The sequence below is a fragment of the Ornithorhynchus anatinus genome, chromosome 3 (genome assembly GCF_004115215.2).
Source record: "Ornithorhynchus anatinus isolate Pmale09 chromosome 3, mOrnAna1.pri.v4, whole genome shotgun sequence".
Lineage (NCBI taxonomy): Eukaryota > Metazoa > Chordata > Mammalia > Monotremata > Ornithorhynchidae > Ornithorhynchus > Ornithorhynchus anatinus.
The window spans coordinates 295,987-323,278 of NC_041730.1; the positions used below are offsets into that span (position 1 = coordinate 295,987).

The window sequence follows — 27,292 nt, forward strand, 5'->3', positions numbered from 1 at the left end:
ACTCCTGCCTCGGGATCCTCCGCCAGGAGGAGGGCGAGGAGGGCGCGGGCCGCCCGTCCCCGTCCCGTCCTGCGGGGTGCGGCCGCTGGGCAGCGGCTCCTCCTCCGCCCTTCCCCTCCCCCCCACCCAGGGACTCCTTTTCGTGTCCCTGCCCCGCTCCCGGCTGGGGCGGCTGAGGCGTCGGCGGGGCGGCGGCATGAAAGCGGAGCGCGGCTCCTCGGCCGGGAGGACGGGCCCGCGCTAGGCGGTGGGGGCGGCGCGGCCTCCGGGAGCGAGGTGAGTTCGGCGGCGGCGGCGGCGGCGGCGGCGGGGGGGGAGAGGGAAGAGACGGGAGGACTCTTTTCTTTCGGCGGAGGGCGCGGGCGGTGGTGCGGCTGTCGGCGCCGCCATCTTGGAGCGCCCTCCCTGCTCGGCCCGCGATTTATTTTCGGCGATTGATGTCGTCGGGGGGCGGCCGGGGCCGCCCGGCAGCGCGTGTGTCGGCGGAGCGGCGGGGCGGCGGAGCCCCCCCAGCCCCCGGGGACCCCCGGGCCGCCGCCCGGCCGGTGAGTGACCGGGACAACGGGGGGAGGGGGTGAAGGGAGGGGGGGAGGGGCGGGGGTCGCGCTCGGACGCTCCCCCGCCGGGGGGGGGGGATTTTTAATTAAAAAAAAGGAGGAGAAATAAACTTTATTTCATTTAAAAAAATCGCGCCCCCCCTCCCTCCCTCCCTCCCTCCCGCGGCCCAACTTCCCCCGAAACTTCGGTCGGGCGGCCCGGGGGGCGGCCCCACCACACACCCGTTTCCTCGTCGGAGCCCCGCGGGGGGTTTCCTTCAGCGCTTACGAGGTGCCAAGCACCGTCCTAAGCGCTGGGGCGAGGCGGGGGAGCAGGTGGTCAGGCCGTCCCACGTGGGGCTGACAGTCCGCACCCCCATTTTGCGGACCAGCCCGGGGAAGCGACTTGCCCCAAGTCAGGCCGCCGGCGAGGGGCGGAGCGGGATTCGAACCCACCACCTCGGACTGCCCAGCCCGGGCTCTTGCCACCGAGGCAGGCCGCCCGGGGCGGGGGGGGGGGGGGGGGAGAGGGTGTGTGTCTGTGTCTCTTCCAGACCGGCCCCCGCCGATCACCCCCTAAATGCATTTAATCTCCTTGATGCAGCCTGCTCCCAGGCAGCGGTCGTGTGGTGCGTGGCCTTCCCTCCCTGGTCGGTGACGGCTATTATTCGTTCAATAATAATGATGGCATCCCTTAAGCGCTTACTCTGTGCCAAGCGCTGTTCCGAGCGCTGGGGGGGATGCAAGGTCATCAGGTTGTCCCCCGAGGGGCTCCCGGGCTTCCCCTTTTCCAGATGAGGTCACTGAGGCCCGGAGAAGTGACTTGCCCAAAGTCCCACACCTGACAAGCGACGGAGCCGGGATTAGAACCCGTGACCCCTGGCTCCCCAGCTCGGGCTCTTTCCACCGAGCCGCGCTGCTGCTTTGTAGGAAAAATGCAATAAATTGGATCGTGTGTATTGAGCGCGTACTCTGTGCGGAGCACTGGGCTCAGCGCTTGGAATGTGCAATCGGGCAGCAGATCGAGACCATCCCTGCCCAATAACGGGCTCGTTACTTTTCCTTTTAGTTTTCCCTCGGCAGTGGACTTAATTCTGATGGAATCGCGCACGGGGGTGCGGAAGGGGACTCGGTCTCGGCGAAAGGCGTGCGGGTGTCCGGCGTGCGGGGCCGGGGTCCTGGGACCCTCCGCCCCAACGCCGGTGCGAGGCCGGGCGGCTCGGCCGTTGCCCGCCGGGCTGGTCCGGCGGCATCTGTGGGCCTTGCCGGCAGGTGACCGTGTCTGGGGACAGGGAATCCCGGACGTGGGACTGGGCCCGACCCTCCACCGGACACCCTGCCCGTCGTCCTCCTGCTGTCCCTCCGAGGGAGTTTGCGTGGGCACAGTCGGGGCAGAGGCGGGTGGTGCCCGCCCGGCCCTCTGTGTGTGTATGTGTTTTGCAGGGTGGGGGGCTGGAATGGGGTGCCCACAGTAAACCTGCCACGCCAGACCAGTCCCTGCCCACCTCCCCTACCGCCCCCCAAGAGGTCTGTTTTAGCCCAGCGCTTTATGGGATTCCTGCGGGGTCCGGGAGGCCCGGCTGCCCCTGCCCCTGCCCGGGAGGCTCGGACTCCAACTCCCGGCATCCTCCTCCCCTTCCTTCCGCCGTGCCCTGCTTTCACCCCGGCAGCTGGCCCCGGGCATCAGCCGCCTGGGAGGAGGCTCCACCGAGCCCGCCGCCCCGGACCCGGCCGGGACTGGGCCACCACGCTTTCGCTGGGAGACGGGGGTCGTGTCCTCGTGTCTGCCGCGGACCAGCCTGAGCCTGGGGACGCGGTGGGGGGTGGGGTCTGCCCACATGGAAGGACTGAGTGGGCACTCACTGGCTGAAGGGAAGCCCCCGGCAGCTCCCATCCTGGCTCTACCACTTCGTGCCCGCTGCAGTGAGCGTGTGCCAAGGCCGTTGGTTTTCCAGGCCCTGGGGTGGGATGCCTTCTGGGCCCCAGGGGGTTCTCTCCCCACCTCCCCCCACCACCACCCCGTGCAGCCGGGATTCACCGCTGGGGCTCTCTGCCTTCTGCCCGGCCGGTGGCCACGGTTTCCCCAGAGCTTCGCCTTCCTCCCACCGAGCCCAAAGGCAGTAGTGGGGGCCGGGGGGGAGCTCCTGGGCCCCGGGGCAGATCCCGGAAGCCTCCGGGTGGGTTGACCGGTCGGGGCCGGTGCCCGCTTCCCGCTGCCGGGCGAGGGTGTAGGAAATGTGGGGTTGGCAGCGGGCCTTCGGCTTCTGAGCCCGTGCGGTGATCGAGCCTGCCGGGGTTGGCGGCGAGCCTCGGGTCGGAGGGTTAGCGGCCTAGCGGGGGAGAAGGCTCCCGCTCCTCTGCGTTGGCATGGGGCGTTTCTCACTGCGGGGTCGGTTGATGTGGTGAGCTGGGGGGGGTGAGGGGCCGGGGTTCCCCCAACTTTGCTTCTGACTCGGAGGTTGGCCGTCGTCTCGCCCGGGCTCCCTCCGGCCAGTGGGGGATGGACACCTGAGGCGGAGGGAACGGTCAAACCTGGGGGCGAGGGCATGTTCCCGAAGCCGGGCCAACCGATGTGGAGATGAGCCGGCGGAGAGGACCGGGCCCGTGACCCGGGAGGGGATGCGCGGGAGCCGGAGAGCGGCGTCTCTCCGCCATCGACACCGGCCCCGTCCCTGCTCTTAGGAGGGCGGGAGAGGTGCAAGCGGGGCGTTAGTCCCAGGCTCGGGGTGTTGAGGCTGGAAAAGACCAAGGTGAGGGCCAGACTGCCGCCTGCCAGTCTAATCTGGGCATGAGCACGTGTAGGGGCACCGCTGCCCGGTGCCCTTGCGGGGAACGGGCTCAGTTGAGAGTCGGAAGGGGCTTGGTTGGGGTGCCTGGTCTTCGGCCCCTCTCGGCGTCAGTGGGTTAGAAGGCCCAAGCCCACACCGCAGACCGAGGGGGACCGCTCTCCTTTGCTCAGTCAAGAGTGTTTGCCCAGTGTCGGCCGAGGGAGAGATCGTACGCTGTAATTTCTTGAGGGGAAGGCGTCGCGTCTACTGACTCTGTCATATTGTGCTCTCCCGAGTGCTTAGTCCAGTGCTCTGCACTCAATAAACCCCATTGATTGGTTGAAAAATGATAAGCGACTCAGCTTCTCCCTTCACAGAGCATGTAAATTGATCGGGTGGAGGCTGCAGATCCAAACTCTGCAGGCCTTGCTGGGCATGGGGCGGGGGAGGCGGTTTCTGCCCACCGTTTCAGCTGCCTATTCTGGGGACAGCCCGGGGCTCCCTGCCTACAGCCCCCAGTCGGTCTTCCCCGAGGGGCCGCGGGGGAGGCCGCGTTTCTGCGGCCTGGACCCCGGTTGGGTGCAGCAGCGCTCCTCACCCGCCAGCCGCCAGGGTTCTGGGCATGGCACTGCGGTCCAGAGGGCACCCGCAGAGACCCCGGTCCCCGACCCACGGGCCGCCGTGAGGCTCGGGGAATGGTGATGGCGGAGCCGTAGGGCTGGGACGGGCCGAGAGGGAGCCGCCACGGGTCCGGGACCCCCTCCCGTTGTAGAGTGGGGCCATCCCCTCCCTTGCAGGGAGTTTCTGTCGGTTTCCGAATGCCAAAACAACCCTGGGCAGACGAGCGGCCTGCTGAGCCGCGCGCCGGCTGTGTGCCCGCCGGACCAGAGGAGTGGGGTCCCTGGGGCCCGGCAGCAGCCTCGTGGCCAGCTCCAGGGGTCACAGCCTCTCCCTGCCTTGTGAGGTGGAGGGGGTGCTGGCTGGAGAGGCTAGCTCCAGGAGGGTCTTGCCCGGCAGCCGGGGAGCCTGGCCGGTTCCGGCTGCCCTGACCCTAGGCTGCTGCGAGAGCGAGCCACAGATCTGGTACCCTGGGGCTCCCCTGAGCGGCTTAGGGCTAGGCTGGAGACTGGTCTGGGCCTTGGGGCTTTGAGACATCCCCTTGCCACCCCCCAGCCCCTGGCAGATCACCCCTGACTCCTTCAGTCCAGGAGATTCCTGGAGCATTTCCTGTGTGCGGAGCTCGGGAGAGGACAGTAGAGGCGGGAGACTGTATCCCTCCCCGCAAGGCACTTAAAGGTTCCCGGCGGCCCAGTGGAGGAAACGACGGGCTGGATCTCCTGTCGGGAACCGCTGTGGGAGAGGCCCGGCCTGACCTAGATGTGGGTGGGGAGCCCCAGCTCGCCGCTGCAATCTAGGAAGGGGGTGGGTGGGAGTCGGGCTGCCACGCTCACGAGACCACCGCCCCCGATGACCTGCATGCCGTCCCGTCCTCGGCAGCTAGACGGGCTCCGGGCGGCAGTCGCGTCGGGGACTCCGCGTGGTGGTCACTGCCGACCCGGGGTTGGCCGGGGGACTGGTGAGGGGGCAGACGAGGACCGGACCGACTTGGCAGGGCAGCTGGGACCATTGGTCACCCTGCCCTCCAGGCCGCCGCTGCGGGACCCTGCCCGCGCCGCCGGGGACGCCCTCAGGGATGAGGTTTTGGAGAGAGATTGCAGGGAGCATCACCCGGCTCTCTGGGTTTTGGGGAAGACCGGGGAGAGCCTTCTTGAACCCGCCACCCCACACCCCTTCCCCACTCCTCAAGAATAATAATAATAATGTTGGTATTTGTTAAGCGCTTACTATGTGCCGAGCACTCTTCTAAGCGCTGGGGTAGACATAGGGGAATCAGGTTGTCCCACATGGGACTCACAGTCTTAATCCTCATTTTACAGGTGAGGGAACTGAGGCACAGAGAAGTTAAGTAACTTGCCCACAGTCACACAGCCGACAAGTGGCAGAGCTGGGATTCGAACTCATGAGCCCTGACTCCAAAGCCCATGCCCTTTCCACTGAGCCACGCTGCTTCTCCAGCGACGCTGCTTCTCTATCTCCGGTGACTGCCCATCCACCTCTCCATCAAACAGAAACTCCTTACTGTCAGCTCTAAAGCTCTCAGTCGCCTTGCCCCTTCCTTGCGAAGCAGCGTGGTTTAGTGGAAAGAGCCTGGGCTTGGGAGTCAGAGGTCGTGGGTACTAATCCCAGCACCGCCACTTGTCTGCTTGTGACCTTGGGCAAGTCACTTAATTTCTGTGCCTCAGTGACCTCATCTGCGAAATGGGGATTAAAAAATGTGAGCCCCACGTGGGACAATCTGATTATCCTGTATCGACCCCAGAATTGGAATAGTGCTCTGCACATAGTGAGCATTTAACAAATACCATAATTATTAATTATTCTATCTGACCTCCCCAATTTCCTATTACACCTCGGCCCCCTGACTTGGCTCTCCTACTACCAACTTATCCTCTGTACTTGGGGTCATCTGTCTTGCCATCAATGCTTCACCCATGTCCTCCTTGTGGTCTGGAACTCCCCCTTCACGCCAACAGACCACCACTTTCCTCACACCACCACTCTCCTCACCTTCAGAGCCTTATTAAAATGTCATCTCCAAGAGTCCTTCCCCGACTAAGCCCTCATATCCCCCTCACCCGCTCCCTTCCGCATCGCTCTTGCACTTCCAGCTGCGCTTTTTACCCTCATCCCCACAGCACTTAAGTGCCTATCCGTAATTTATGTGTTTATGCGAACACATCTCCTCCTTTAAGACCGTAATCTCGTTGCGGGCAGGGGATGTATCTACCAGGTCCATGGTATGCATTGCGTTGTTTAGACTGTGAGCCCGTCATTGGGCAGGGATTGTCTCTATCTGTTGCCGAGTTGTACATTCCCAGCGCTTAGTACAGTGCTCTGCACATAATAAGCGCTCAATAAAGACTGTTGAATGAATGAATACTCTCCAAGGGCTTAGTAGAGTGTCCTGCATACAGTAAGCACTCGGTAACTACTGTGGATTCCGGGGAGGGCCCTCGGGATGGGGTGGTCCTCAGGGGGCGTTCCACCCCCATCGCCCCCTCCCCCCCCCCCACCAGGCTGGGTGGTCGTCAGGTGGGCGTTTCCGGTCGGAGATGTTTGGCCCCGGCCGCCGGCTCTCCGGCGGCAGCGTCCCATTGATCCCGTGTTTCCCGCAGGGAGAAGCCGGCGTTCCCCTCCGCGCCGCCGGCCAAGCGCGGCTCGATGTTCCCGGGCCGGGCCGCCCGGGGGCATGAAGTGGCTGGGCGAGGCGAGGAACATGGTGGTGAGCGGCCGCAGGAACGGGACCAGGCTGCCGGCCGACCACCAGCACGGCGCCCCCAAGCTGCCGCCCGCGGGGAAGGAGCCGCCGAAGGTCGGCAGGAGCCCGGCGGAGCGGAGGTCCAGCCGATGTAGGCGCCCGGGGCGCGGGGTGGGCCGGCGGGCGGGGCCGGGCCGGGCCTGGGGCGGGGGAGAAAGGGGGACCGTGAGGAGGGAGGGCCAAGAGGGACTTTCAGCTCATCTGGGTCTCGCCTCCCCGTCCCTGCCTGCCCCTGATGGCCAGCTTGACCCTTTCCCTCTCCACCTCCCCACCTCGGTGTGGGTCAGTGACATGGCCGAGCTGTGTGTGTGCGGGTGGGTGCGCGCATGTGCGCACTCTGAGGCCGGGCTCAGACGGCCTTGGCTTCTGAGAGTTTTGCCCCTTGGTCAGTTGTGATTGGGGTGGGCCGGTCTGGACGGCAGAGTGTCCCCTGGGGAAGGCTGGGTCGTTGGCGCCCGCAGCAGGTTTCCCCGCTGGAAGGAGGCCCGGGGCGGCAGCTCCCTGGACTCCGTCCCTGGCGGAACCCAAACGGACAACCGCATCGGGGCTCGCTTAGGAACCGGGAGGCCTCGGTGGAGCTTTGGCCTCGGCGGGCAGAGCGGGGTTTCGGTGGCTGGGCTTCCCCGGGTGGCCGGCGTTTCTGCTGTCGGGGAGGAGCGGAAAGACAGGCGGCCTGGCAGGGAAAGCCGCGACCTGACCCCGGAGGCTGTGCGGCCACCTGTGGGTACCTGGGCCCGGCCTCTCCCAAACCCGCCCGCTGCCCGGCCGTCCGAGACGGTGCTTGACCGGCGTGCCCTTCCGGCCGGGGCACCCGACCCGTCGCGCGCCCCCTCGCAGCCGGGCTGGGGGGAGACTCGGGTGCGGCCGAGGCGGCAATCTCGGCACTGAGAAGTGGGATTTGGGGGACCCCTCGCCCCCACCCCGCATAGGGAGGCGTAAGAAGGGCGGGCGTGTGGTGGGCGGCCACCTCACCGACCGGCTCCTCACCCTCCACAGGTAGCGGGGCTTCGGGCTTCGAGGGGCAGAGCCGCTATGTCCCTTCCTCGGGCATGTCCGCCAAGGAGCTGTGTGAGAACGACGACCTGGCCACCAGCTTGGTTCTCGACCCCTACCTGGGCTTCCAGACCCACAAGATGAACACGAGGTACAGTTCGCCCTGGCCGTGGGTGTGGCTTCAGAGCGGCCTGGGCCGGAACCCCGGGCGTTCAGCCTGGTCCCGGCGAGAGGGTCCTGCTGCTGGGCTGCCCTTCTTCAGACCACCCCTCTCTCTCCTGGTGGCGGGTGGTGGGGGGCAGGGTGCCTCTGGGGCTCCGCCGAGAACGAGGCTCCAACTTGGGGCTCTGGAGGAGAGAAGGCAGGGATGACGGAGAGGGTCGGGTCAGGGGCGTTGAGCCGACTGGGCTGGGTGAAGAGTGGGCGTAGAGGGCATTTGGTCCCGAGGCCTAGGCGGGCGGCGGCCGGCCCCCGGTGGCTCTTGCAGGGGCAGGCCCTCGAGCGCGTCCCTTTCACTGGTGCATTCCCCCAGCCGACTCCACCCATGTTGGGTCCCATTTCACAGTTGTCGCCAGGTGATCAAACAGCTGAGGACCCCGAGAGCAGCCAGGGGTGGTCTGCCATGGGCCGCCCCCCGCTCACGGTCGTCTTGCCGGGTAGCTGGGTGGCGAGGCGTGGGATGGGGGCCTGGCTGTGAGCCGCCCCGTGGGTGGCCCTGACGTCCCGCCGGAGAACGCAGAAATTCCAGTGTTAGCTCTCGATGCGGAAGGACCCGAGTTGGCAGGTGTCTCCCCCAGCGGCCTAGACCTTCCAAACTGGAATCCTGGTTTAACTGCCAGATCCGCGCCCCCCCTCCCCCCCACCCGAAGCTAGCTCCCTCCTCTGCCCTTTGGCCCCCGAAGAAGGCCCTTCTTTGGATTTTGGGTGCTCGGGTTTCTTGGCCCGTCACCGGAGGCAGGGATGGACATGGTCTCATGCCCCTTTTAACCGCACCGTTGCCGCTGCCCGTTATTCTGAGCCTTCCCTGGAGCCGGACCCCCCCCCACCCCACGTCTTCCCCAAGGCCCCGACAGACAAGGCCAGAGCCCCCGATCTGGGCTGGAGGAGCCCCACGGCCCACCTCTGCTGCTTCTGGAGGCCCTCTGTCCAAGTTTGCCCCAACCTCACCCCTAGTCACCGACACGGGCTGGTGCCCGGCGAATCTCTGTGCTCCACTCACCGGCACCCACGGGTGGGATCTGGGCCACACCTGTCCGGAGACCCGCCTCTAGCTGCGGCGGGGCCAACTGCCTCGACCCGGCTGCCCGGAAACTCTTGCTCCCGGCCGGAAGTGGAGTGGCCGGGGCCAACCGGCCCGTGCGTCTCACACTTGTTTTTCTCTTTGCATCTCACAGCGCCTTCCCCTCGCGGGGCTCCCGGCACTTCAAGTCGGACAGCCATCCCCACACCACCCCCGGCAGGTAGGTGAGACGCGGCGCGGTTCGCGTGCTTCAGTGGCTCCCTCGGGCCTTGCCGGGATCGGGTTGGCCCGGCTCCCCGGGCTCCGCTGACAGTGGCGACAGCACCCGAGCCAGCCTGACTCTGTACCAGCCTCGGGAGCTGGGGCGACTCCCAGGATGTCTGCGTGAAGCCTGAGGAACCCAGGGGTGGGGGAGTCACTGGGCCGAGGGGAGGGGGCGACTGGCCCTCCCTTCTCCCCAAACATTGGGGCTTCTGTCTGCTTCTGTGTTGCCGGCCCCGAGGGGCCACCTCGTGAGAGATGAGGGATTTGGTTCGTTGGGCATACCTCCTGGCAGGTGGACCTTGCCATTGTCCACGGGGGCAGACGGGGGTCAACCGGGCTTACCGCCGGGATGCAGGGACCCCAGCCCAAAACTGGGTCGCACGTCGCAGTCGGAACTGTGGGACCCCTGAGGCCCCGTGTTGGGGGGAGCGTCCGGCCCACATCTGACCCCTCGTTCCTCTGCCCCAAAACCCCCCCCGGAGCCTGTCCCTCCACTGCCCCACCTTCCTCCCTGTGTCGGGAAGCCGTCTGGAGCTCGGCCCGTGGCCTGAAACCAGCTAGTCGGAGAGGCAGGCGTCAGGGCCCCACCCGCAACCAACCAGTCAGTTGATCACTGGCTTTGCTCGAGGACCTGCTCGTGCTTCCTGCCCTCGAGGAGCTTGTAATCAGCTGGGGGAAGACAGGCGGGCTGCATAGAGATAGCGGGACCAGAGGCAGAGCCAGGATCTAACGGGATGAGACAGCCAATAGCAGATGTTAGCAGCCACGATTTGCATGGTTTTGGCCAGGCCCTCCGTATGCATTGCGTGTGGGGTCCAACTTCATTCATTTATCGTCTTATTTATTGAGCACTTACGTGCAGAGCATTGTACTGAGCACTTGGAATGTACAGTTCATCAACAGAGACAATCCCTGCCCAATAACGGGCTCACAGTCTAAACGGGGGAGACAGCAAAACAAAACAAGTAGTCGGGCATCAATATCATCAAGATAGATAGTCATAGATGTATAGACATCATTAACAAAATAGAGTAATATATACAAATATGCACAGGTGCTGTGGGGAGGGGAAGGGGGAAGAACAGAGGGAGGGAGTAGGGGGAATGGGATGGGGAGGAGGAGCGGAGGGAAAGAGAGGGCTCAGTCTGGGAAGGCCTGCTGGAAGAGGTGAGCTCTGAATAGGGCTTTGAAGAGGGGCAGAGAGTTTGGCGGATGTGAGGAGGGAGGACGTTCCAGGCCAGAGATAGGATGGCCAGGGGGTCGACGGGGACCAGTGAGGAGGTGAGTGGCAGAGGAGCAGAGTGTGTGGGCTGGGCTGGAGAAGGAGAAAAGGGAGGTGAGATAGGAGGGGGCAAAGTGATGGACAGCTTTGAAGCCAAGAGTGAGGAGTTTTTGTTTCATGCGGAGGTCAATAGGCAACCACTGGAGGTTTTTGAGGAGGGGAGTGACGTGCCAGAGCCTTTCTGTAGAAAGATGTTGCAGGCAGCGGAATGAAGAATAGACTGGAGCGGGGAGACAGAGAAAGATGGGAGATCAGAGAGGAGGCTGATGCGATAATCCAGTCAGGATATGCTGAGAGCTTGTACCAGCAAGGTAGCAGTTTGGACGGAGAGGAAAGGGGAGATCTTGGCGATACTGTGAAGGTGAGACCGGCAGGTGTTGGTGACGGATTGGATGTGTGCGGTGAATGAGAGAGTCTTGCCTCCAGGACATTCCTGCATAGGTGGAGCAGTCAACCAAGCAATCCTTGGCATTTATTGAGCTCACTGGATGTGCTCAGCACTGGACCGAGCACTTGGGAGGGGACCATAGGACAGAGCTGGTAGATGGGATCTGATTTCTGTCCTCAAGAGGGCAACAGATGGTTCAGATCCTGTCTCTCTGCTCCACAAGAACCTCCAGTGGCTGCCCATCCGCCTCTGCAGCAAACTTCTCACCCTCGCCTTCAAAGCCATCAGTCAGTTCACTCCAAGCTACCTCACCTCGCTACTCCGCTATCGCAGCCCAGCCCGCACACTCCGCTCCTTTGGCGCCAGCCGAATCACTCTGCTCCATCTCATCCGTCTCGCCGCCGACCCCTTTCCCTCGTCCTCCACCTAGCCTAGATCTTCCCCCTCCGTTTACGCCAGACCACCGTCCGCGCCGCCTTCAAAGCATTACTTAGGCCACATCTCCTCCGAGATGCCTGTCTCGATTAAGCCCTCTTTTCCTTTTCCCGCTCGCTCTTCCTCTGCGTCGTCTATGCACCTCGACCCCTAACCCCGCAACGCTTATGTACTGATCTTTAAATGATATGTTGTAAATTACTTATATTAATGCCTGTCTCCCCCTCTAGACTCTAAGCTCATTATGGGCAGGGACCGTGTTGCCAGTTCTGTAGTATTGTAATAATAATAATTGTGGCATTTGTTAAGTGCTTACTGTGTCCCAAGCACTGTTCTAAGCGCTGGGGTAGATACAGGATAATCGGGGTGTCCCACGTGGGGCTCATTGTACTCTTCCGAGAGTTCAGTAGAGAACTCTGCACATAGTAAGCGCTTAATAGATATGATTGAAGGGGGCTTATGGTCTGATAGAAGAGACAGACATTAAATAACATCTAAAGGAAGCGGCAGAGTATAGGCAGGTGTACGTAATTGGTGCGGGGGTGGGGTGAGAAGAACAGGGTTTAGTGGATTAGGACCCACCTGCAGAGGCGACGCAGCAGGGGAGGAGAAGAGAGGGGTGATTCCCAAATTGACCTCTCAGACCCCAATCACTCTCCTTTGCTGCGGTCTAGTATTTCCTCCTGTCTTTGGGATATCTTGACTCAGATGTCCCGCCTACACCCCCAACATAACCTGTCTGAAACAGAATCAATCAATTGTATTTATTGAGCACTTACTCTGTGACGAACACTGTATCAAGTGCTTGGGAGAGTACAGTATAACAGAATTGGTAGAGACATTCCCTGTCCGCAGTGATGTTGGAGAGAAGCAGCGTGGCTTAGCGGAAAAAGCGTGAGCTTGGAAGTCAGAGGTCGTGAGTTCTAATCCCAGCTCTGCCACTTATCAACCGGGTGACTTTGGGCAAGTCACTTCACTTCTCTGTGCCTAAGTTATCCCATCTATAAAATGAGGGTTAAGGTCTGTGAGCCCCACGTGGGACAACTTGATTAACGTGGCTCAGTGGAAAGAGCACGGGCTGGGGAGTCAGGGATCATGGGTTCAAATCCCGGCTCCGCCACTTGTCAGCTGTGTGACTTTGGGCAAGTCACTTCACTTCTCTGTGCCTCAGTTACCTCATCTGTAAAATGGGCATTAAGAGTGTGAGCCCCACATGGGACAAGCTGATCACCTTGTATCCTCCCCAGCGCTTAGAACAGTGCTTTGCAAAGAGTAAGCGCTTCACAAATGCTATCATTATCATTATTAGTAGTAGTATTGCCACAGTGCTTGGCACATAGTAAGTGCTTAACAAATACCATCATTGTTATTTTTATTAATGATCTTACAGCCTAAAGGACTCATCTTCCCAACCAAACTCTTCTCCCCCCGACTTTCCCATCACTGTTGGCAACACCACCACCCTCCTTGTCTCACAGGCCCAGAACCCTGGGCTTATCCTTGGCTCATCTCTCTCATCCAACCCACACAATCAATCCAACACGAAATCCCATCGGTTCTGCCTTCACCTTGGAGATCTCCAAGGAAGGATCCGCCCTTCCTCTCTCCATCTGAACTGCTTCCGCACCGATCAGTCAGTCAATCGATACTATGTGTTGAGGGCTCATTGTGTGCAGAGCACTGTCCTGAGCTCTCGGGAGAGGACAGTCCTGATCTGCACACAGTAAGTGCTCAGTAAAGGCCATCGATCGATCGAGGAATAGAGTAGAGTTGAGTTAGCCGAATAAAGGAAGACCAAAGTGCCGAGGATAGGCGTGATGTAAAATCCACCGAAGCCTGGGGTGGCTGTAGTGGTGAGAATTGATCAGGGAGGGTTCTGAGGGAAGGGAGGCTGGAGAAGGGCTTTGAAGATGGGGAGAGCTGTGTCCGGTCAGATTTGGGGGCAGAGTGTGAGCGAGCGGCCCAGAGTGGGAGAGACCAGAGCGAGGGACCGTTAGAAGGGGAGCTGTTGGGGAATGAAGAATGTGAGCTAAGAAGTAGAGTGTGAAGAACACAGGATGAGTAAGATGAGGAGGGCCATGCATTTCCCTGCCCTCCGTCTCCTCTCTCCTCTTCTTCCTCACCCCTTGGAGGGAGGCACACAGTAGAAGCAGCATGGGCTTGGGGGTCAGAGGACCTTGGGGGCTGATCCCGGCTCTGTCAGTTGCTTGCTTTGTTACCTTGGGTAAGTCGCTTCTCTGTGCCTCACTCTTCAGCTGTAAAATAGGGATTCAGTGTTACTCCCTCCTAATTAGACTGTGAACCCCATGCGGGACAGGGTGGTGTCCAACCTGATTGACTTGTGTGGACCCCAGGGCTTAGAACAGTGTTTGACTCATATTAAGGACTTAACAGATACCGTTTTTTAAGAAAAAAAAAAAGCAGAAATAATGAGCAGCTCGCCAAGCACTTACCGTAGCCTGCCTCTTCAGCCAGCCTCCTGCCTCTCCCTTCTCCAGTCCAGATTGCACTCTGCTGCCCGGATCATTTTACCAAAAAAAAAATTCATTCCTCATCTCTCCACTCCTCAAGTCTCTGATGTTTGCCCATCCCCCTCTGCGTCAGAGAGAAACTCCTCACCTTTGGCTTCAGTGAATCATTCAGTAGTATTTATGGAGCGCTTACTGTGTGCAGAGCACTGTATTAAGCGATTGGGAGAGTACAGTCTAGAACAGACACATTCTAGAGGATTTAAGTCACACAATGAGCTCTCCTCCCCCCTCCCCCACCAATTCCTTACCTTCCTGTTTTCCTACTGCAGCTCAGCCTGCACACTTCACTCCTCTAACAGTAACCTACCAATCTCGCCACCTTCCCTTCACCCACATCCTCTCTCTGGCCTGAAAGTCCTTCCCCCTTCATATCTGACGGACCACCAGTCTCCCCTCCTTCGAAGTTCTACTAAGCCATATCCGCTCCAAGAGGTCTTCCCTGACCCCTCCCCTCTGTGCCACCTTCACACTTCCACTTCCTCACCCTAGCCCCACAGCAATTAGGTCCTTATCCTCATTCTTTGCTGTTTCCCTATCTGTAATATATTTTTAATGTCTGTTTCTCCCTCTAAACAGTAAACTGGTGGGCAGGGGTTGTTTCTCTCCAACTCTTTTGTATCGTCCTCTCCTAAGCACTCAGTACAGGGCTTCTCACCCAACAAGCGCTCAGTAAAGACCCTGGTTTGTATAGGGTGGGGAGATGAGAGCCTAGTCAGGGAAAGCTTCCTGGAAAAGTTATGATTGTAAGTAGAGTTTGAAGCTGGGGAGAGAGGTAGTCTGTCAGCACTTAGAACAGTGCTTGGCACATAGTAAGCCCTTAAATACCATTATTATTATTATTAGATATGAAGGTAAAGGGAATTGCAGGCAGGAGGAAGGGTGGGATGGGGAGAGGAACAGAGCAGGTTGGATTTTCTGCTGCTACCTTGAGTTCAATATGTCCAAAGTCAAACACCTCATTTTCCTTCCACATCCCAAGTCTGCGACCCTGGGAATCTCCTGGACTCCTTTAACAATAATAATAATAATGATGATGGTATTTGTTAAGCACCTACTATGTGCCAAGCACTGTTCTGATTGCTGGGGTAGATACAAGGTAATCAGGTTGTCCCACACATGAGACTCAGTCTTAGTCCCCATTTTACAGGTGAGGTAACTGAGGGCCAGAGAAGTGAAATGACTTTCCCAGAGTCACACAACTGATAAGTGGCGGAGCTGGGATTAGAACCTGTGACCTCTGACTCCCAAGCCCATGCTTTTTCCACTAAGCCTCGCTGTTTCTCCTCCCTCTCCCCTCCCGCCCCCCCATCATCATAATAATTGTGGTATTTATTGAGTGGTTCTTATGGCCAAGCACATTTCTAAGTGCTGGGGTAGATACAAGATATTCAGGTTGGACACAGTCCCAGTCCCACATTGGGCTCCCAGTCATAATTCCCATTTTACAGATGAGGTAACTCAGGCCCAGAGAAGTGAATGACTTGTCCAAAGTAACACAGTAGACATGTGGCAGAGCCAGGATGAGAACCCACGACCTCTGACTCCCGGGCCCGCGCTCTTTCTACTAGACCATGTTGCTTCCCTAAGCAGCAGCCATTCGATGGTCATCTGTCACTGAATCCTGCCAATGTTCTTGCGCCAAATTTCCCAAATCTGCTCCTTCTCCTTCCGTCCCGGCAGCCGTTACGCTCGTCCGGGCGATTGTTGGAGCCCGACTCGACAACACAGTGGCCTCCTCGCTGACCTCCCTGCCTCCAGCCTCTCCCGTCCTCGATCCATATCTCACCCTTCTGCCCCGTTCCATTTTCTATAACATTGTACCGCATGCATCTCCCCTAACTCCTCAACAACATCTAAGAGTTTTGCCAGGTCAAACAGAGACTCCTGTTGGCTTTAAGACGATGAGGAGGAGCCTGGCCTAGTGGAAAAAGCCCAGACCTGGGAGACGGAGGACCTGGATTCTAGTCCCAGCTCCTCTATTTGCCGTGTGACCTTGGGCAAGTCACTTGTGTTCTCTGTGCCTCAGTTACCCATCTGTAAAATGGGGATTAAGACCCAGCCCCCACGTGGGACATGGACTAGGACCGACCCGGTCAGCCAGTACCTGTCCCAGTGCCTAGTACGGTGCTTGGCAGTGCTTAACAATTGCTATTTTTTTAAAAAAGCCCCCCATTGTCATCTCCCACTACTCCCCAGCCCTCACCGTCCATCCCAGCCAAGTTCATTCCCAACTCACTCCCCCCTCCTCGGGCCTTTCCTCCGGCCTGAAATTCCCTCCCTCCAGGCAGCCAGTAAGTCAGTCGATCCATCCGTCCATCTCTCCCTTTCTCCCTCCCTCTCTGCCTGCCTTCAGCTCTCAATCCTCTTTTCAAATCCTTTCTGAAATCCCACCTCTTCCAGGAAGCCTTCCCCTGTTCATTTCTCTCCTCCCTGGAGGCCCATTCTCTCAACTCTGCCTCAACCCCCTGAGCAACCAGTCACCCAGAGCCTCTATGGACCTGTCAGCTCTCCAACCTTTGTGTTAATTCAGCCAGCTCACTCCCTCGTCCACCCGGCTGGCTTTCTACCCTTCTCTTTGGTCTAGTGGCCGGGAATCGCGCATCCGTCTCCCCCGTCTCATCGGCAGCTCCTTTAAGGTGGGGACTTTGATCCCGAGTCTGGGGCTCTGTCATCTGTTGATGGATGACTATAAATATGTCCCTTTGGGTCAAGGACAGGAGGAAATAATAACATCGATAGTATTTGTTAAGAGCATATTCCGTGTCAAGCAGTGTTCTAAGTGCTGGGTTAAATACTAGTTAATCAGGTTGGACACAGTCCCTGTCCTATCTGGGGCTCCCAATCTAAATGGGAAGAATGTATATTAACGTCTCTTTCTCCAGTCTAGACTGTAAGCTCTCCGTGGGCAGGGAATGTGTCTGTTATATTGTTACCTTGTACTCTCCTTAGCACTTAGTACAGTGCTCTGCACACAGCACTCAATAAATACGATTGACTGGTAGGGAGAACGGGGATTGAATCCCCATCTGTCAGTTAGAGAAACCGAGGCTCAGGGAAGTGAGCTGTCCCAGGTCAGCTAGCAGGCCGGTGGCAGAGGCGGGCCGAGAAGCCGAGTCCCCTTACTCCCGCCCCCAGGCCCGAGCTCTTTCCCTACTGCCCCTGAAACTCCGAGCTGCTGTGTCCAGGCTGCCGCGGGGAGGGGGCACTGGGGAGACGGGAGCGGGGAGACTCTGTGGCTCCGGGTCCCTTCCGCCACCAGTCAGCTGGTTCCCTTCTGGCCTCCTTTCAGGTTCCGGCCCCTCAAAGGCAGGCAGGAGGAGCTGAAGGAGGTCATCGAGCGCTTTAAGAAAGACGAGCACTTGGAGAAAGCCTTCAAATGTCTGACGGCGGGGGACGGAGCCCGGCACCACCTCCTCAACAAGAACAAGGCCCAGGAGAGGCTGTTCAAGGAGCACGTGAGTCTGTCTGTCTGCGTCTGTCTGTCTGTGGCAGGGGGCTCCTGCCTAATGCTGCCCAGTGCTCTAGTCTCAGAGGAGCAGGGGGGTGCCCTGACCTGGCCCCCTGGGGAGGCACCCAGGGAGCCGGTTCATCCAATCCATCTGGCGGAGGCCGAGCCTAGGACTGAGCCCCTGGGAGTGTGTGTTGGGGGTCAGAGGCCTGGGCCCTGTCCTCGAGAAGCTTGCACTTGGATCTGTGCCCTTGAAGCATCTGTTCTTCACCCCTTCCTTAGCCCCACAGCACTTTTAGGGCCTGATTTGAAATTTACTTTTTATCTTAAAGCCTGCCTCCCCCTCTAGATCATCAACTTGTTCTGGGCAGGGAACGGGTTTACTGACTGTTGTATTGTCCTCTCCCAAGTAGTAATAATAATGTTGGCATTTGTTAAGTGCTTACTATGTGCAAAGCACTGTTTTAAGCGCTGGGGAGGATACAAGGTGATCAGGTTGTCCCATGTGAGGCTCATAGTCTTAATCCTCATTTTACAGATGGGGTAACTGAGGCCCAGTGAAGTGACTTGCCCAAAGTCACACAGCTGACAAGTGGCTGAGCCAGGATTTGAACCCATGACCTCTGACTCCTAAGCCCGGGCTCTTTCCACTGAACCACGCTGTTTGTCTAAGTACTTAGTACGGTGCTCTGCACTCAGTAAGTGCTCCATAAATAATCATTTGATGGCATTTATTGAGCACTTACTGTCCTAAGCGCTTGGGAGAGAACAATTCAGTAGAGTTGGTAGACACGATCCCTGCCCTCAAGGAGTATACAGGGCAAGACCGATAGTAAAATAAATTACATAGCAGGGAAATACGACGTGCACATTAAGGGCCGGGGGGCTGGGGTGAGTATCAAAGGGCTGAAGAGGTCCTCGGCCATTTGCGGAGGGGAGAGGTGAGTAGGGGACATGAGGCTTGGTCAGGGAAGGTGTGTTGGAGATGAAATTTTAGGAGGGTTTTGGAGGTGGAGTGAGTCAGGGAAGATAGAGGCCCGATTTACCTCTGGCCAACGAAAGCCAGAGGAAGAACCAGGATGAGTAAAGCCGGACAAGCGCCTATGGATGTCACAGTCAAGCAGCTAGCCGCGTGGCGGACCGACCGGTCGGAAAGGATGTGGTGATCGGGGGCCCTGGGGATGTGACGGGATGCAAGTTCTCCCCGTGGACATTCGATTGACAAGATCAGGGACGTTGGGAAAGACCTCCTGGAGGAGGTGAGGCTGAAAGAGGAGGAGAGCAGCAGTCTGGTAGAGTTTAAGCGAGGGGGAGGTTGGAGAGTCGAGTGAGGCTCAATGGGAAGGGATGGGCAGGAGACAAGAGGGTGAGCTGGGAAGAGCTGACCGGGAAGGTGGGGAGGAGCTGCCTGAGGGTGCGGGGAGAGAGGGAGCCTGGTGTGGGCCACAGATAGGAGGGGTGCTTGGCACAGGGGGGCCAGGGCAGCCGGCACAGAGTGCCCAGGAGCGCATGGACCCGTGCTGGGTGCTGCTTCGGGACAGCGATCCGTGGATGGCATTTATCGAGCGCTTACTGGGTGCTTGGCAGAGGCCAGTAGAGAAGCAGACACCATCTCTACCCTCGAGAAGTTTCAGATCTAGAGCGAGAGACAGGCATGCCCCAAAATGAGGCTGATCCGATGGCAGCAAGGAGCCCGGTTGGAGGTGGAGAGGCCACCGGCAGGTTAGGGGCGGCAGTCCAGGCCCTCCTGGAGTGTGGTGGGCTTGCCATCAATCAGTCGATCGTATTTGAGTGCTTACTGTACACAGAACACTGTACACTGAGCACTTAGCGGAGAGTACAGCATATTTAGAGTTGGTAGGCGACATTCCCTGTCCATGTCAGGCATACAATCTAGAGGGAGAGACAGACATTCAGGTAAATTATGCATTTTTCTGTGCCTAAGTTATGCACATAAGTGCTGTGGGACTGAGGATGGGGCGAATAAAGGGTACAGATCCAAGTGCAGTTGGAGACAGAAGGGAGCGGGAGTAGGAGAAATGAGGGTTTGAGTTGGGGAAGGCCTCTCAGAGGAGATGAGATTTTAATAATGCTTTTAAGGTGGGAAGAGTGGTCGTCTGTCAGATATGAATGGGGAGGGGGTTTCAGGCCAGAGGATGGACACAGGCAAGGGGTCGGCGTTGAGATAGACGAGATCGAGGCTCAGTGAGTGAGTAGGTTGGTGTTGGAGGACCAAAGTGAGCAGGCCGGAGTTTCTATGTGATGGGCAGCCCCCTGGAGGTTCTTGAGGACTGGGGAAATGTGGACCGAACAATTTTGTAGAAAAATGATCCAGACAGCAGAGTGAAGTATGAACTGGAGTGGGGAGAGAAGGTCAGCAAGGAGGCTGATGCAGGAATCAAGGTGGCGTAGGATATGGGTTTGGATTAACGCGGCAGCAGTTTGCATGGAGCGGAAAGGGTGGCATTTAGCAATGCCGTGAAGGTTGAACTGACGAGATCTGGGGAAAGTGATTGTATGGATCAAGTGAGAGAGAAGGGTCGAGAATAATGCCGAGATGACGGCCTTTGAAACAGGGAGGGTGGTGGTGCCGTCTACAGTGATGGGAGCGTCCTGGGAAGGCGAGGAGTTCTGGGTGCCGTCGTGGAGACAAGACCCCTGAGTCAGCAGTGAGACCAGCAGCTCGTTCCTGCGCTCGGGGAATGTGGATGGACCGAGGAGCTAATCCTCCGGTCTCTAGACAGGGGGTCCCTTCTGGCCCTCCGCCGTATCCGGTCCCCCAGCAGGTGCTTGGGAAGAATTAACTGGGCTGAGGATGGGGCCGGGAGTGTCCCGAAAGGAGTAGATCCCCTCGGGGCCCCCCTCTTGGCCCGTCCCACGACACAGCGGTGGCTTGGGGCAAAGAGCCCGGTCCTGGAGGGAGTCAGATGTCCTGCTGGGGCCTGGCTCCAACTCCTCCCCGGCCTTGGGCAAGTCATTGATGTTCCTGGGGCCTCAGATTCCTCCTCTGTAAATTGAAGGTTTAGTAGTTGTTCGTCACCCGCCTTAGATGGGGAACCCCAGTAGGGCACGGGCACCGGGTCCTATCTGCATTTTCCACCCCCGTGCTTGGCCCCAGTAAGCGCTTAACAGGTTCCGTTCAGAAAACGCCTCAGTTCTTAATTCTCACATCACAAGCTGCAGCTCGGAGCGGAACTTGGAACTCGGGCCCAACACCCCTCGGTCGCCGCCCCGCCCCTTGGCGTGACCACGCCTGCCTCCGTGTGTGTTCCAGGTGTTTATTTATTTGCGGATGTTTGCGACGGACAGCGGGTTTGAAATCCTGCCGTGCAACCGGTACTCGTCCGAGCAGAACGGAGCCAAGATCGTCGCCACGAAGGAATGGTGAGCGGCGTCGGTGGGGAGGCGGGGACGGGGGCAGGGCTGGGGGCGCTGAGCTCGGAAGCTGAACCCCGGGCCTTGTCCCCGGCAGGAAGAGGAACGACAAGATTGAGCTCCTGGTGGGCTGCATCGCGGAGCTGTCAGAGGCGGAGGAGAACCTGCTGCTGCGGCACGGCGACAACGACTTCAGCGTCATGTACTCGACCCGGAAGAACTGCGCCCAGCTCTGGCTCGGCCCCGCCGCCTTCATCAACCACGGTGAGCGCCCAGGCCCAGCCGCCAGGGTGAGGGGGTCGGGGTGGGGAGGCGGCCCCGGAGCCTCTCCGCTCGCGTCCGCTACGATTCATGCCGCGGGTTCTAAGGCTGCTAACTGACTTGATCTTTTCGACATTTTTTCAGATTGCAGACCCAACTGTAAGGTAAGTGCTGACCCTGGGGCTCCCTGCCACCTCCTCCACCGCACCCCCCCCACACACACCCCCCCCCACACACATACTCTTCCCCGACCCTGCTCTGGCCGCTCCCCCGGCCCGTGGGTTCTCAGCAGGGCCTGTTCGTTCCACTGCAGTTTGTGTCCACTGGCCGAGACACCGCCTGCGTCAAAGCGCTACGGGACATTGAGCCCGGAGAAGAGATCTCTTGTTACTATGGAGATGGGTTTTTTGGAGAGAACAACGAGTACTGCGAGTGCTACACCTGTGAAAGGTGCGTAGAGACCGTTTGCCTGACACCGCTCCCGGTGCCCATTCCCCCGCTTCTCCCGGGGCCACTAGGACAGTGCGGCCGAAGGCTTCCTGAATCACGCCCCCGCCACCAGATGGGGCGAGCTGCGACTGTTGGGCTTCCAGGTACCTCCAGCTGGCTCTCCTGGCATCCCCAGCCGGGTGGCACCCGGGCCCGGTAGGCACTATCCGGCCCGAGGCCTGGCGGCTGCGTCCCCATCCCGTCAGAGGGGTGCTCGGGCCCCAGAAAGGGGAGTGGGGACAGGCGGAGGAGGTCTGGGCAGCCCCTCCCCGAGAAGCCCTCGTTCTGGGCTTTTAAGCGGGCTCAGACCCAGAGATCAGGACCCCGGGGGTTACCGGCAGTCAGGGCTCCGGAGGCTGCCGGCCACGGAGCCGCCTCTGCGGGAGTGTGGGAAGGCGGGGGCTGGAGCGGTTCGACTTTCCACGGAGAGACGGGGCCCTCGGGCCTTCCGGTCCTCGTGGGCAAACGGCAGTGGGCGGTGACGTAATCCTCTGGCCACCCTGGCCCTCCCGCCTCTTGCTCTCTGCAGGAGCCCACGGCTCCTGTCCCCGCCGGCCAGCGGCCGCCTGGGGGACTCCACCGCCTGGGAGGTGGGAAACACGGATGTGCGGAGCCGGTATCGGGTCCCTGTGTCTGGGCGGGGGCCACGTGCTCGCTGCACGCTTCAGCTGCCTGTTCCTCTCCAGATGGGACGACGACCCGGCTGGCTCGCCGCTGGTCCCTCCCAGCACCCCCTCCCCATCGTTCCCCGACCAGTTCTCCTTCCTCTTCCTTCCCCCAACCCTCCCCTCTCCCCCGCACCCAAAATGAGGCCTGGTCGGCACTGTGGTCGGTGAAGGCGGCCGGGCCCAGCCAGAGCCATAGCCGGGCACAGTTCTTCCAGATGCAGTACGTGACGCTGGAAGGGCCGCGGCAGCAGATCGCCTGGTCTTCTTCCTCTTTCTCTCTCCTCTTCCTCCTCCTCCTTCCCCCCCCTTCCCCTCTCCTCTTTCTCCTCCACAGTGTTGCACTGTTAACGCGTGCCTAATAAATACCCAAAGTGCTGCCACGTGCTAAGCACCGCAGTAGATAGAAGGTTACGAGATCGGACCCAGTCCCTGTCCCACCCGGGTCTCACCCCATCTATCTATCTTCTCCCCGTTTACAGGTGAGGAAACTGAGGCCCAGAGAGCCTAAGATCCTCCCCCAGTGAGCCGGCCGGACCGTCCGACGCTCCCGACTCTCCCCTCTTAGCGACCCGGTGGGGATGCTCGGCCCTTGATCCGCCCAAACCCTGTAGCGTTCCCCCGGGCGGCCCGTCACAGGGGAGGGGCCGGGCTAGGCGGCAGCGTCCGCCCGCCCGCCCCCGGGTCCGTGGAGGGCAGGTGCGCTCGGTGCCCTCGGGCCGGGGGCGGCGGTCGGAGCTGACCCCGGGACCCGGCCCCCCTCTTCCAGGCGTGGAACTGGTGCTTTTAAATCCAGAGTGGGGCTGCCGGCCCCCGCTCCGGTCATCAACAGCAAGTACGGCCTGCGCGAGACGGACAAGCGTCTGAACCGGCTCAAGAAGCTGGGGGACGGCAGCAGCAAGAGTTCGGACAGCCAGTCGGTGGGCTCCAATCCCGACGCGGACGCCTCTCAGGATCAATCTCGGGCCGGTGAGCCTGGAGCGGGGCGGGACTGGGGACCCATCGGCCCAGGGGTCAGTGGCCACATCGGGGAGGCGTCACGTCCCCCCGGGGCGCACACCGACCCTCCCCGCACGGGGTGCGGGCGGTGCCACGCTCACCTGCTACGGGGGCGACGGAGACATCTACTCCGCCTTCACCCCACGCAGGTTGCCGTCCTGAGCACCGCGTGGGGAGAAGGCCGGGGCTGGTGGTCCCAGTAGTCAGTCGTTCATTCGTGTTTATCGAGCGCATACTGTGTGTGGAACACCGTAATGGACTGTAGAGCGCCGATCCCCCGTGGGAGGAGGCCGGGGATCGTGGTCCCAGTAGAGGAGACGGGATCACCGAGCACTGCAGGGAGGAGGCTAGGGGTTGTGGTCCTGGGAGAGCAGGTGGGAACGCCATGGGGTCGGGGGTTAAGGATCGTGGTCCCGATAGAAGAGGGGAGAGCGCTGAGGGGCCGGGGGAGGAGGCCCGGGATAGCGGTTCCGGTAGAGGAGGCGGAAGCCCTGGGAGGGAGAAGAGGCTGAAGATCACAGTCGCGGTGGAGGAGGCGGGAGCACCGAGGGCCGGGGGGAGGAGGCCGGGAATAGCGGTCCCGGTGGGGAAGGTGGGAGTGCTGAGCGCCAGCGGCGGGGGAGGGGTCGGGTCGGGGAGGAACAGGGCGCAGAGCAGCCGTCCGCCCCGGGCCGAGCGTTCGACTGAGCCTCCGCTCCCCCTTCCCTTTGCCTTTCAGCCACAAGCCGCAAGTGTTCAGCGGGCGGTGGGAGGAAGAGCGGCAAGAACGGAGCGTTGAGCAGGCAGTCTCTGGCGCGGATCCCAGCCGCGCCCAACTCTACCTCATCCAGACTGGCCCCCGCCAACGGCTCCAGGGTCCCAAAGAGACTGAGGCCGCAGCCCCCGGCCCCTCGGCCTCCGTTCTCCAAGGGCAAGCTGAGGAACCACTGCAGGGGTATGGAGCCCCGGGGCGGCTCCCGAAAGCTAGGGGTGGGCGTGGGCGACGTGCTGCTCAAGGAGCCCAAGGTGGTTCTGTACAAGAGCCTGCCCCTGCGTAAGGACCGGGACGCGGAGGACCCCGGCCAGGGGGCTGCCGCCGGCGGGGCCGCGGGGGGCCTGGCGAGGGGCCCGCCTCGCCGCGAGTGCCGGCCGGGCTCGAGGAAGGGGTCGCCGGAGCCCGGGGAACTGTCCCCCTGCGCCTACGTCACGCGCAGGTCCATGAGGACGAGGACGACCTGGAAGGAGGCCCCCGACCCGGGGCCGGAGTCCCGCGGGCCCGTGGCCGAGGCGGAGGCCGATCCCCCAGCCGCGGGGACCCCCCCGGGCGAGGCCGGACGGCCGGCCCCGGACCCGCAGGAGAGAGAGCCCGGGGGCCGGCCGGGGGAGGCGGCCGGGGCCAGGAAGAAACCGAGGCCGGGAAAGCCGGGCCGCCCGCCGGCCCCCACGCCCGGCTCGCGGGAGCCCACGCCCGTTCCCCTGGGGCCCCCGGGGCAGGAGGGCGGGGTGCCGAGCCTGGTCAGCCCCCCCCACGAGCCGGGGGACCTGCCCGAGGTCCCGCCCGCTTATCCAACCCCCGCGGCCCCGGCTCCCGTCTCGGGGCCGGGCGGTGGGGGCGGGAGCCCCACGGCGCCGGACGGCTACCCGCCCAGGGACCGCTTTCGAACAGCCAAGAGCAAAAAGAAGCGGCGCATCACCCGCTACGACGCCCAGCTGATCCTGGAGAACAGCTCGGGCATCCCCAAGCTGACCCTGCGGCGGCGCCACGACAGCAGCAGCCGCGGGCACGAGCCCGAGGGCGACGACGTCACCGCCGCCGCCACGGCCACCTCCAAGATCAGCATCAAGCTGAGCAAGGACCACGACAACGACAACAGCCTCTACGTGGCCAAGCTCAACAACGGCTTCGGCCACGGCGGGCTGGGCGGCCACGGCGGCGGCCACGGCGGCGGCGGCCCCACCAAGCTGAAGATCCAGCTGAAGCGGGAGGCCGAGGGCCGGGGCGGGGACGGCGGGGCCTGCTGCCCCGACCCCCTGGGCCTGCTGGACGCGCGGCATCACGCCGACGGGACCGACTTGGGCCAGTACGAGGACGGCAGCACGGACCCGTCGTCGTCCTCCTCCTCCTCCTCCTCTTCCTCGGATGAAGACGACGACGGGGACGGGGAGTACGACGACGAGTTCGAGGACGATTTCATCCCCCTGCCCCCAGCCAAGCGGCTGCGCCTCATCGTGGGCAAGGACTCGATCGACATCGACATCTCCTCCAGGCGCAGGGAGGACCAGTCCCTGAGGCCTAACGCGTGAGCCGCGGGCGGGCCGGCGGGCGGGCGGGCGGGCTCCCGCCGGGCCCCCGGCGGCCAGGGCGGGGCTCCTGGGACGCCTCGGTCCCCGGCGCCGCCGGGCGGGTTTTTAGCGTACTTTTTAAACCGCTTCTTATGTGCAATCCTGAGTTCGAGCCGACGTCCGGTAGCGAGAGGAAGCCTCTCGGAGGCGTCGGCTGCCCACGCGGGACGGCGGGGACACGGCGCCGGGGCCGCCCGGCTCCTCCTTTTTAACGCCGGGGGTGGGGGCGGGGGAAGGAGAGCCGCCGGCGAGGAGTGTCCGGGCGCCCTCCCTATCGGACTGAACGACCGTTTAAAACCAATCATAGTAGCAGCGTATTAAGGTTTTTTCTAGTATATGTTAATATCACCAGCAATGATCTGCAGCTTTTTGATTTCCCTGCTCGCCGTCTCCCCGCCGTCCGCCCCCCCCTCACCTCCTCTGACCCCCCCCCGCCCCCCACCCCGTTTCCCCCCGGGGAGTTTTTGTCTGTTTTTCCACTGTCTGCTGTCCAGACGCACTGTTTGTGGCCTTTGTTTAGAGTAGCCGACCGTTGGCCGGAAGGCCGGCGTGGCTCTTTCAAACAGAAAGTCCGGGGACCGAGGGGCGACGGTTGGGTGACTGTAACTCCGAGTACGTTCTATGTACGAGGGGATAGCCGTGGGTGGGACACGAGTTTGGATATGGTGTATTTATTGCTTGTTATGTAAATTAAACACCTTGTATTTAACACTTTTCAACACTTTTAGATAAAATTGTTCTTTGCAACAATGATTGGTGCTTATTTTTTCAAAACTTTGCTGTGAAACCATGTGGCAGCGGCGGGTGCCGGGCCGGGCCCCTCCCCCCCTCCCCCCAGGGGGGGGGCTCGGGGGCGGGGGGGCGGCCGCCCGCTCGCCTGCTCTTTGTAAAGTGCTCCAAGGGATTGAAGACGTCGATTCACTTTAACTTATGATAGTTTTATGAAATAAAGACCTGCGTCACAGCTTTTGTTCTGTGGTAACCGATGAAAATGTCTGTCAATGAGATCCCGTGTAAAGGCCTCGACTTGTACATGTTGTAAATACTTGTGTGTTGTGAGACTTTTTTGTCATAATCTGGGAGAACTGACCAGAAGGGTTTTTAAGTTTAGAAATACATTCATGCCAATAAAATAGGACATTATAAACCTAGTTTTCGGCCCTGCATCGGCGAGAGTTCTTTGCTTTCGTTAAGGGGTGGGCGAAGGGACGTCCTCCGGCTTACTTGACGGGAGAAAGGACCGGGGGGGGCGCTTGTTTGGGGGTGGGGGGAGGTGGGGGCAGGAGGAGAGGGGGCGCACGGTGCTCTGGGTTCCTCCCGGGCTCCCCATCCTGTCCGTCCTCAGCCGGGTCTGACGGCGAGTGCCGCTGGAAAATAGGAGCCACCCTTGCCCGCGTGTAAACCGCCACGTGTGTGTCTGACCCCCCTCCCCAACACACACACACACCCCCCACCCACCACCCCCACCCTCGCTGGTTTCATAGATCCTCTGGGCCTCAGGGATACCCGCTGGGGACAGTGTCGCCTTCCTGCTGGGCTCCTGCTCCTCCGTTTCCTTGGGGGACCAAGGGAAGGGGTGGGGGCAGCGTCCCCCTGTTGCTGGACACCCCGGGCGGAATGGTTAGGGTTGAGGGACAATATTGCCCTATTCCTGGCCTCTCTGGGTGGAAGGCGTAGAACGGGGCACGATAGCGAACAACTATTTATTGGTTGCTTACTGTGTGCAGAGCACTGTATTAAGAGTTGGGGAGGGAACCCAGGACCTCCTGACTCCCAGACCAGCGCTCCTCCCACTAGGCCACTTGCCGTATTCTTGTGCCTTCTGGGTGCAAGGGGAGGAGCAGGTGACAGTGTCGGCCTCCTGGACTTTCGGGGAGGAAGAGTTAGAGTGAGGGACGACGTGAGGGGCCCAAAGAG

The 27,292-nt window shown here is 60.8% G+C and overlaps 1 protein-coding gene across 1 annotated transcript; it reads left to right on the top strand.

Annotated features, from left to right (window-relative positions):
• On the top strand, positions 1–25,362 carry KMT5B (lysine methyltransferase 5B). The gene is made up of 11 exons (XM_029060452.2): positions 1–276; positions 6,541–6,774; positions 7,680–7,827; positions 9,071–9,136; positions 17,106–17,271; positions 20,539–20,648; positions 20,737–20,903; positions 21,045–21,064; positions 21,214–21,350; positions 22,824–23,023; positions 23,772–25,362. The coding sequence occupies exons 2-11, from the start codon at positions 6,615–6,617 to the stop codon at positions 25,334–25,336; spliced, it is 2,739 nt and encodes a 912-aa protein (XP_028916285.1). The 5' UTR covers positions 1–276; positions 6,541–6,614; the 3' UTR covers positions 25,337–25,362.
• Positions 25,363–27,292: the final 1,930 nt, after the last annotated feature.

What these genes read in the sequence shown, in the direction of transcription:
- KMT5B (XM_029060452.2), top strand. Translation starts at nt 6,615, where the DNA reads ATGAAGTGGCTGGGCGAGGCGAGGAACATGGTGGTGAGCGGCCGCAGG. An exon ending in ATCGTCGCCACGAAGGAATG is followed by an intron (nt 20,649 to 20,736) that starts GTGAGCGGCGTC and finishes TGTCCCCGGCAG; the next exon opens with GAAGAGGAACGACAAGATTG. An exon ending in GAGTGCTACACCTGTGAAAG is followed by an intron (nt 21,351 to 22,823) that starts GTGCGTAGAGAC and finishes CCCCTCTTCCAG; the next exon opens with GCGTGGAACTGGTGCTTTTA.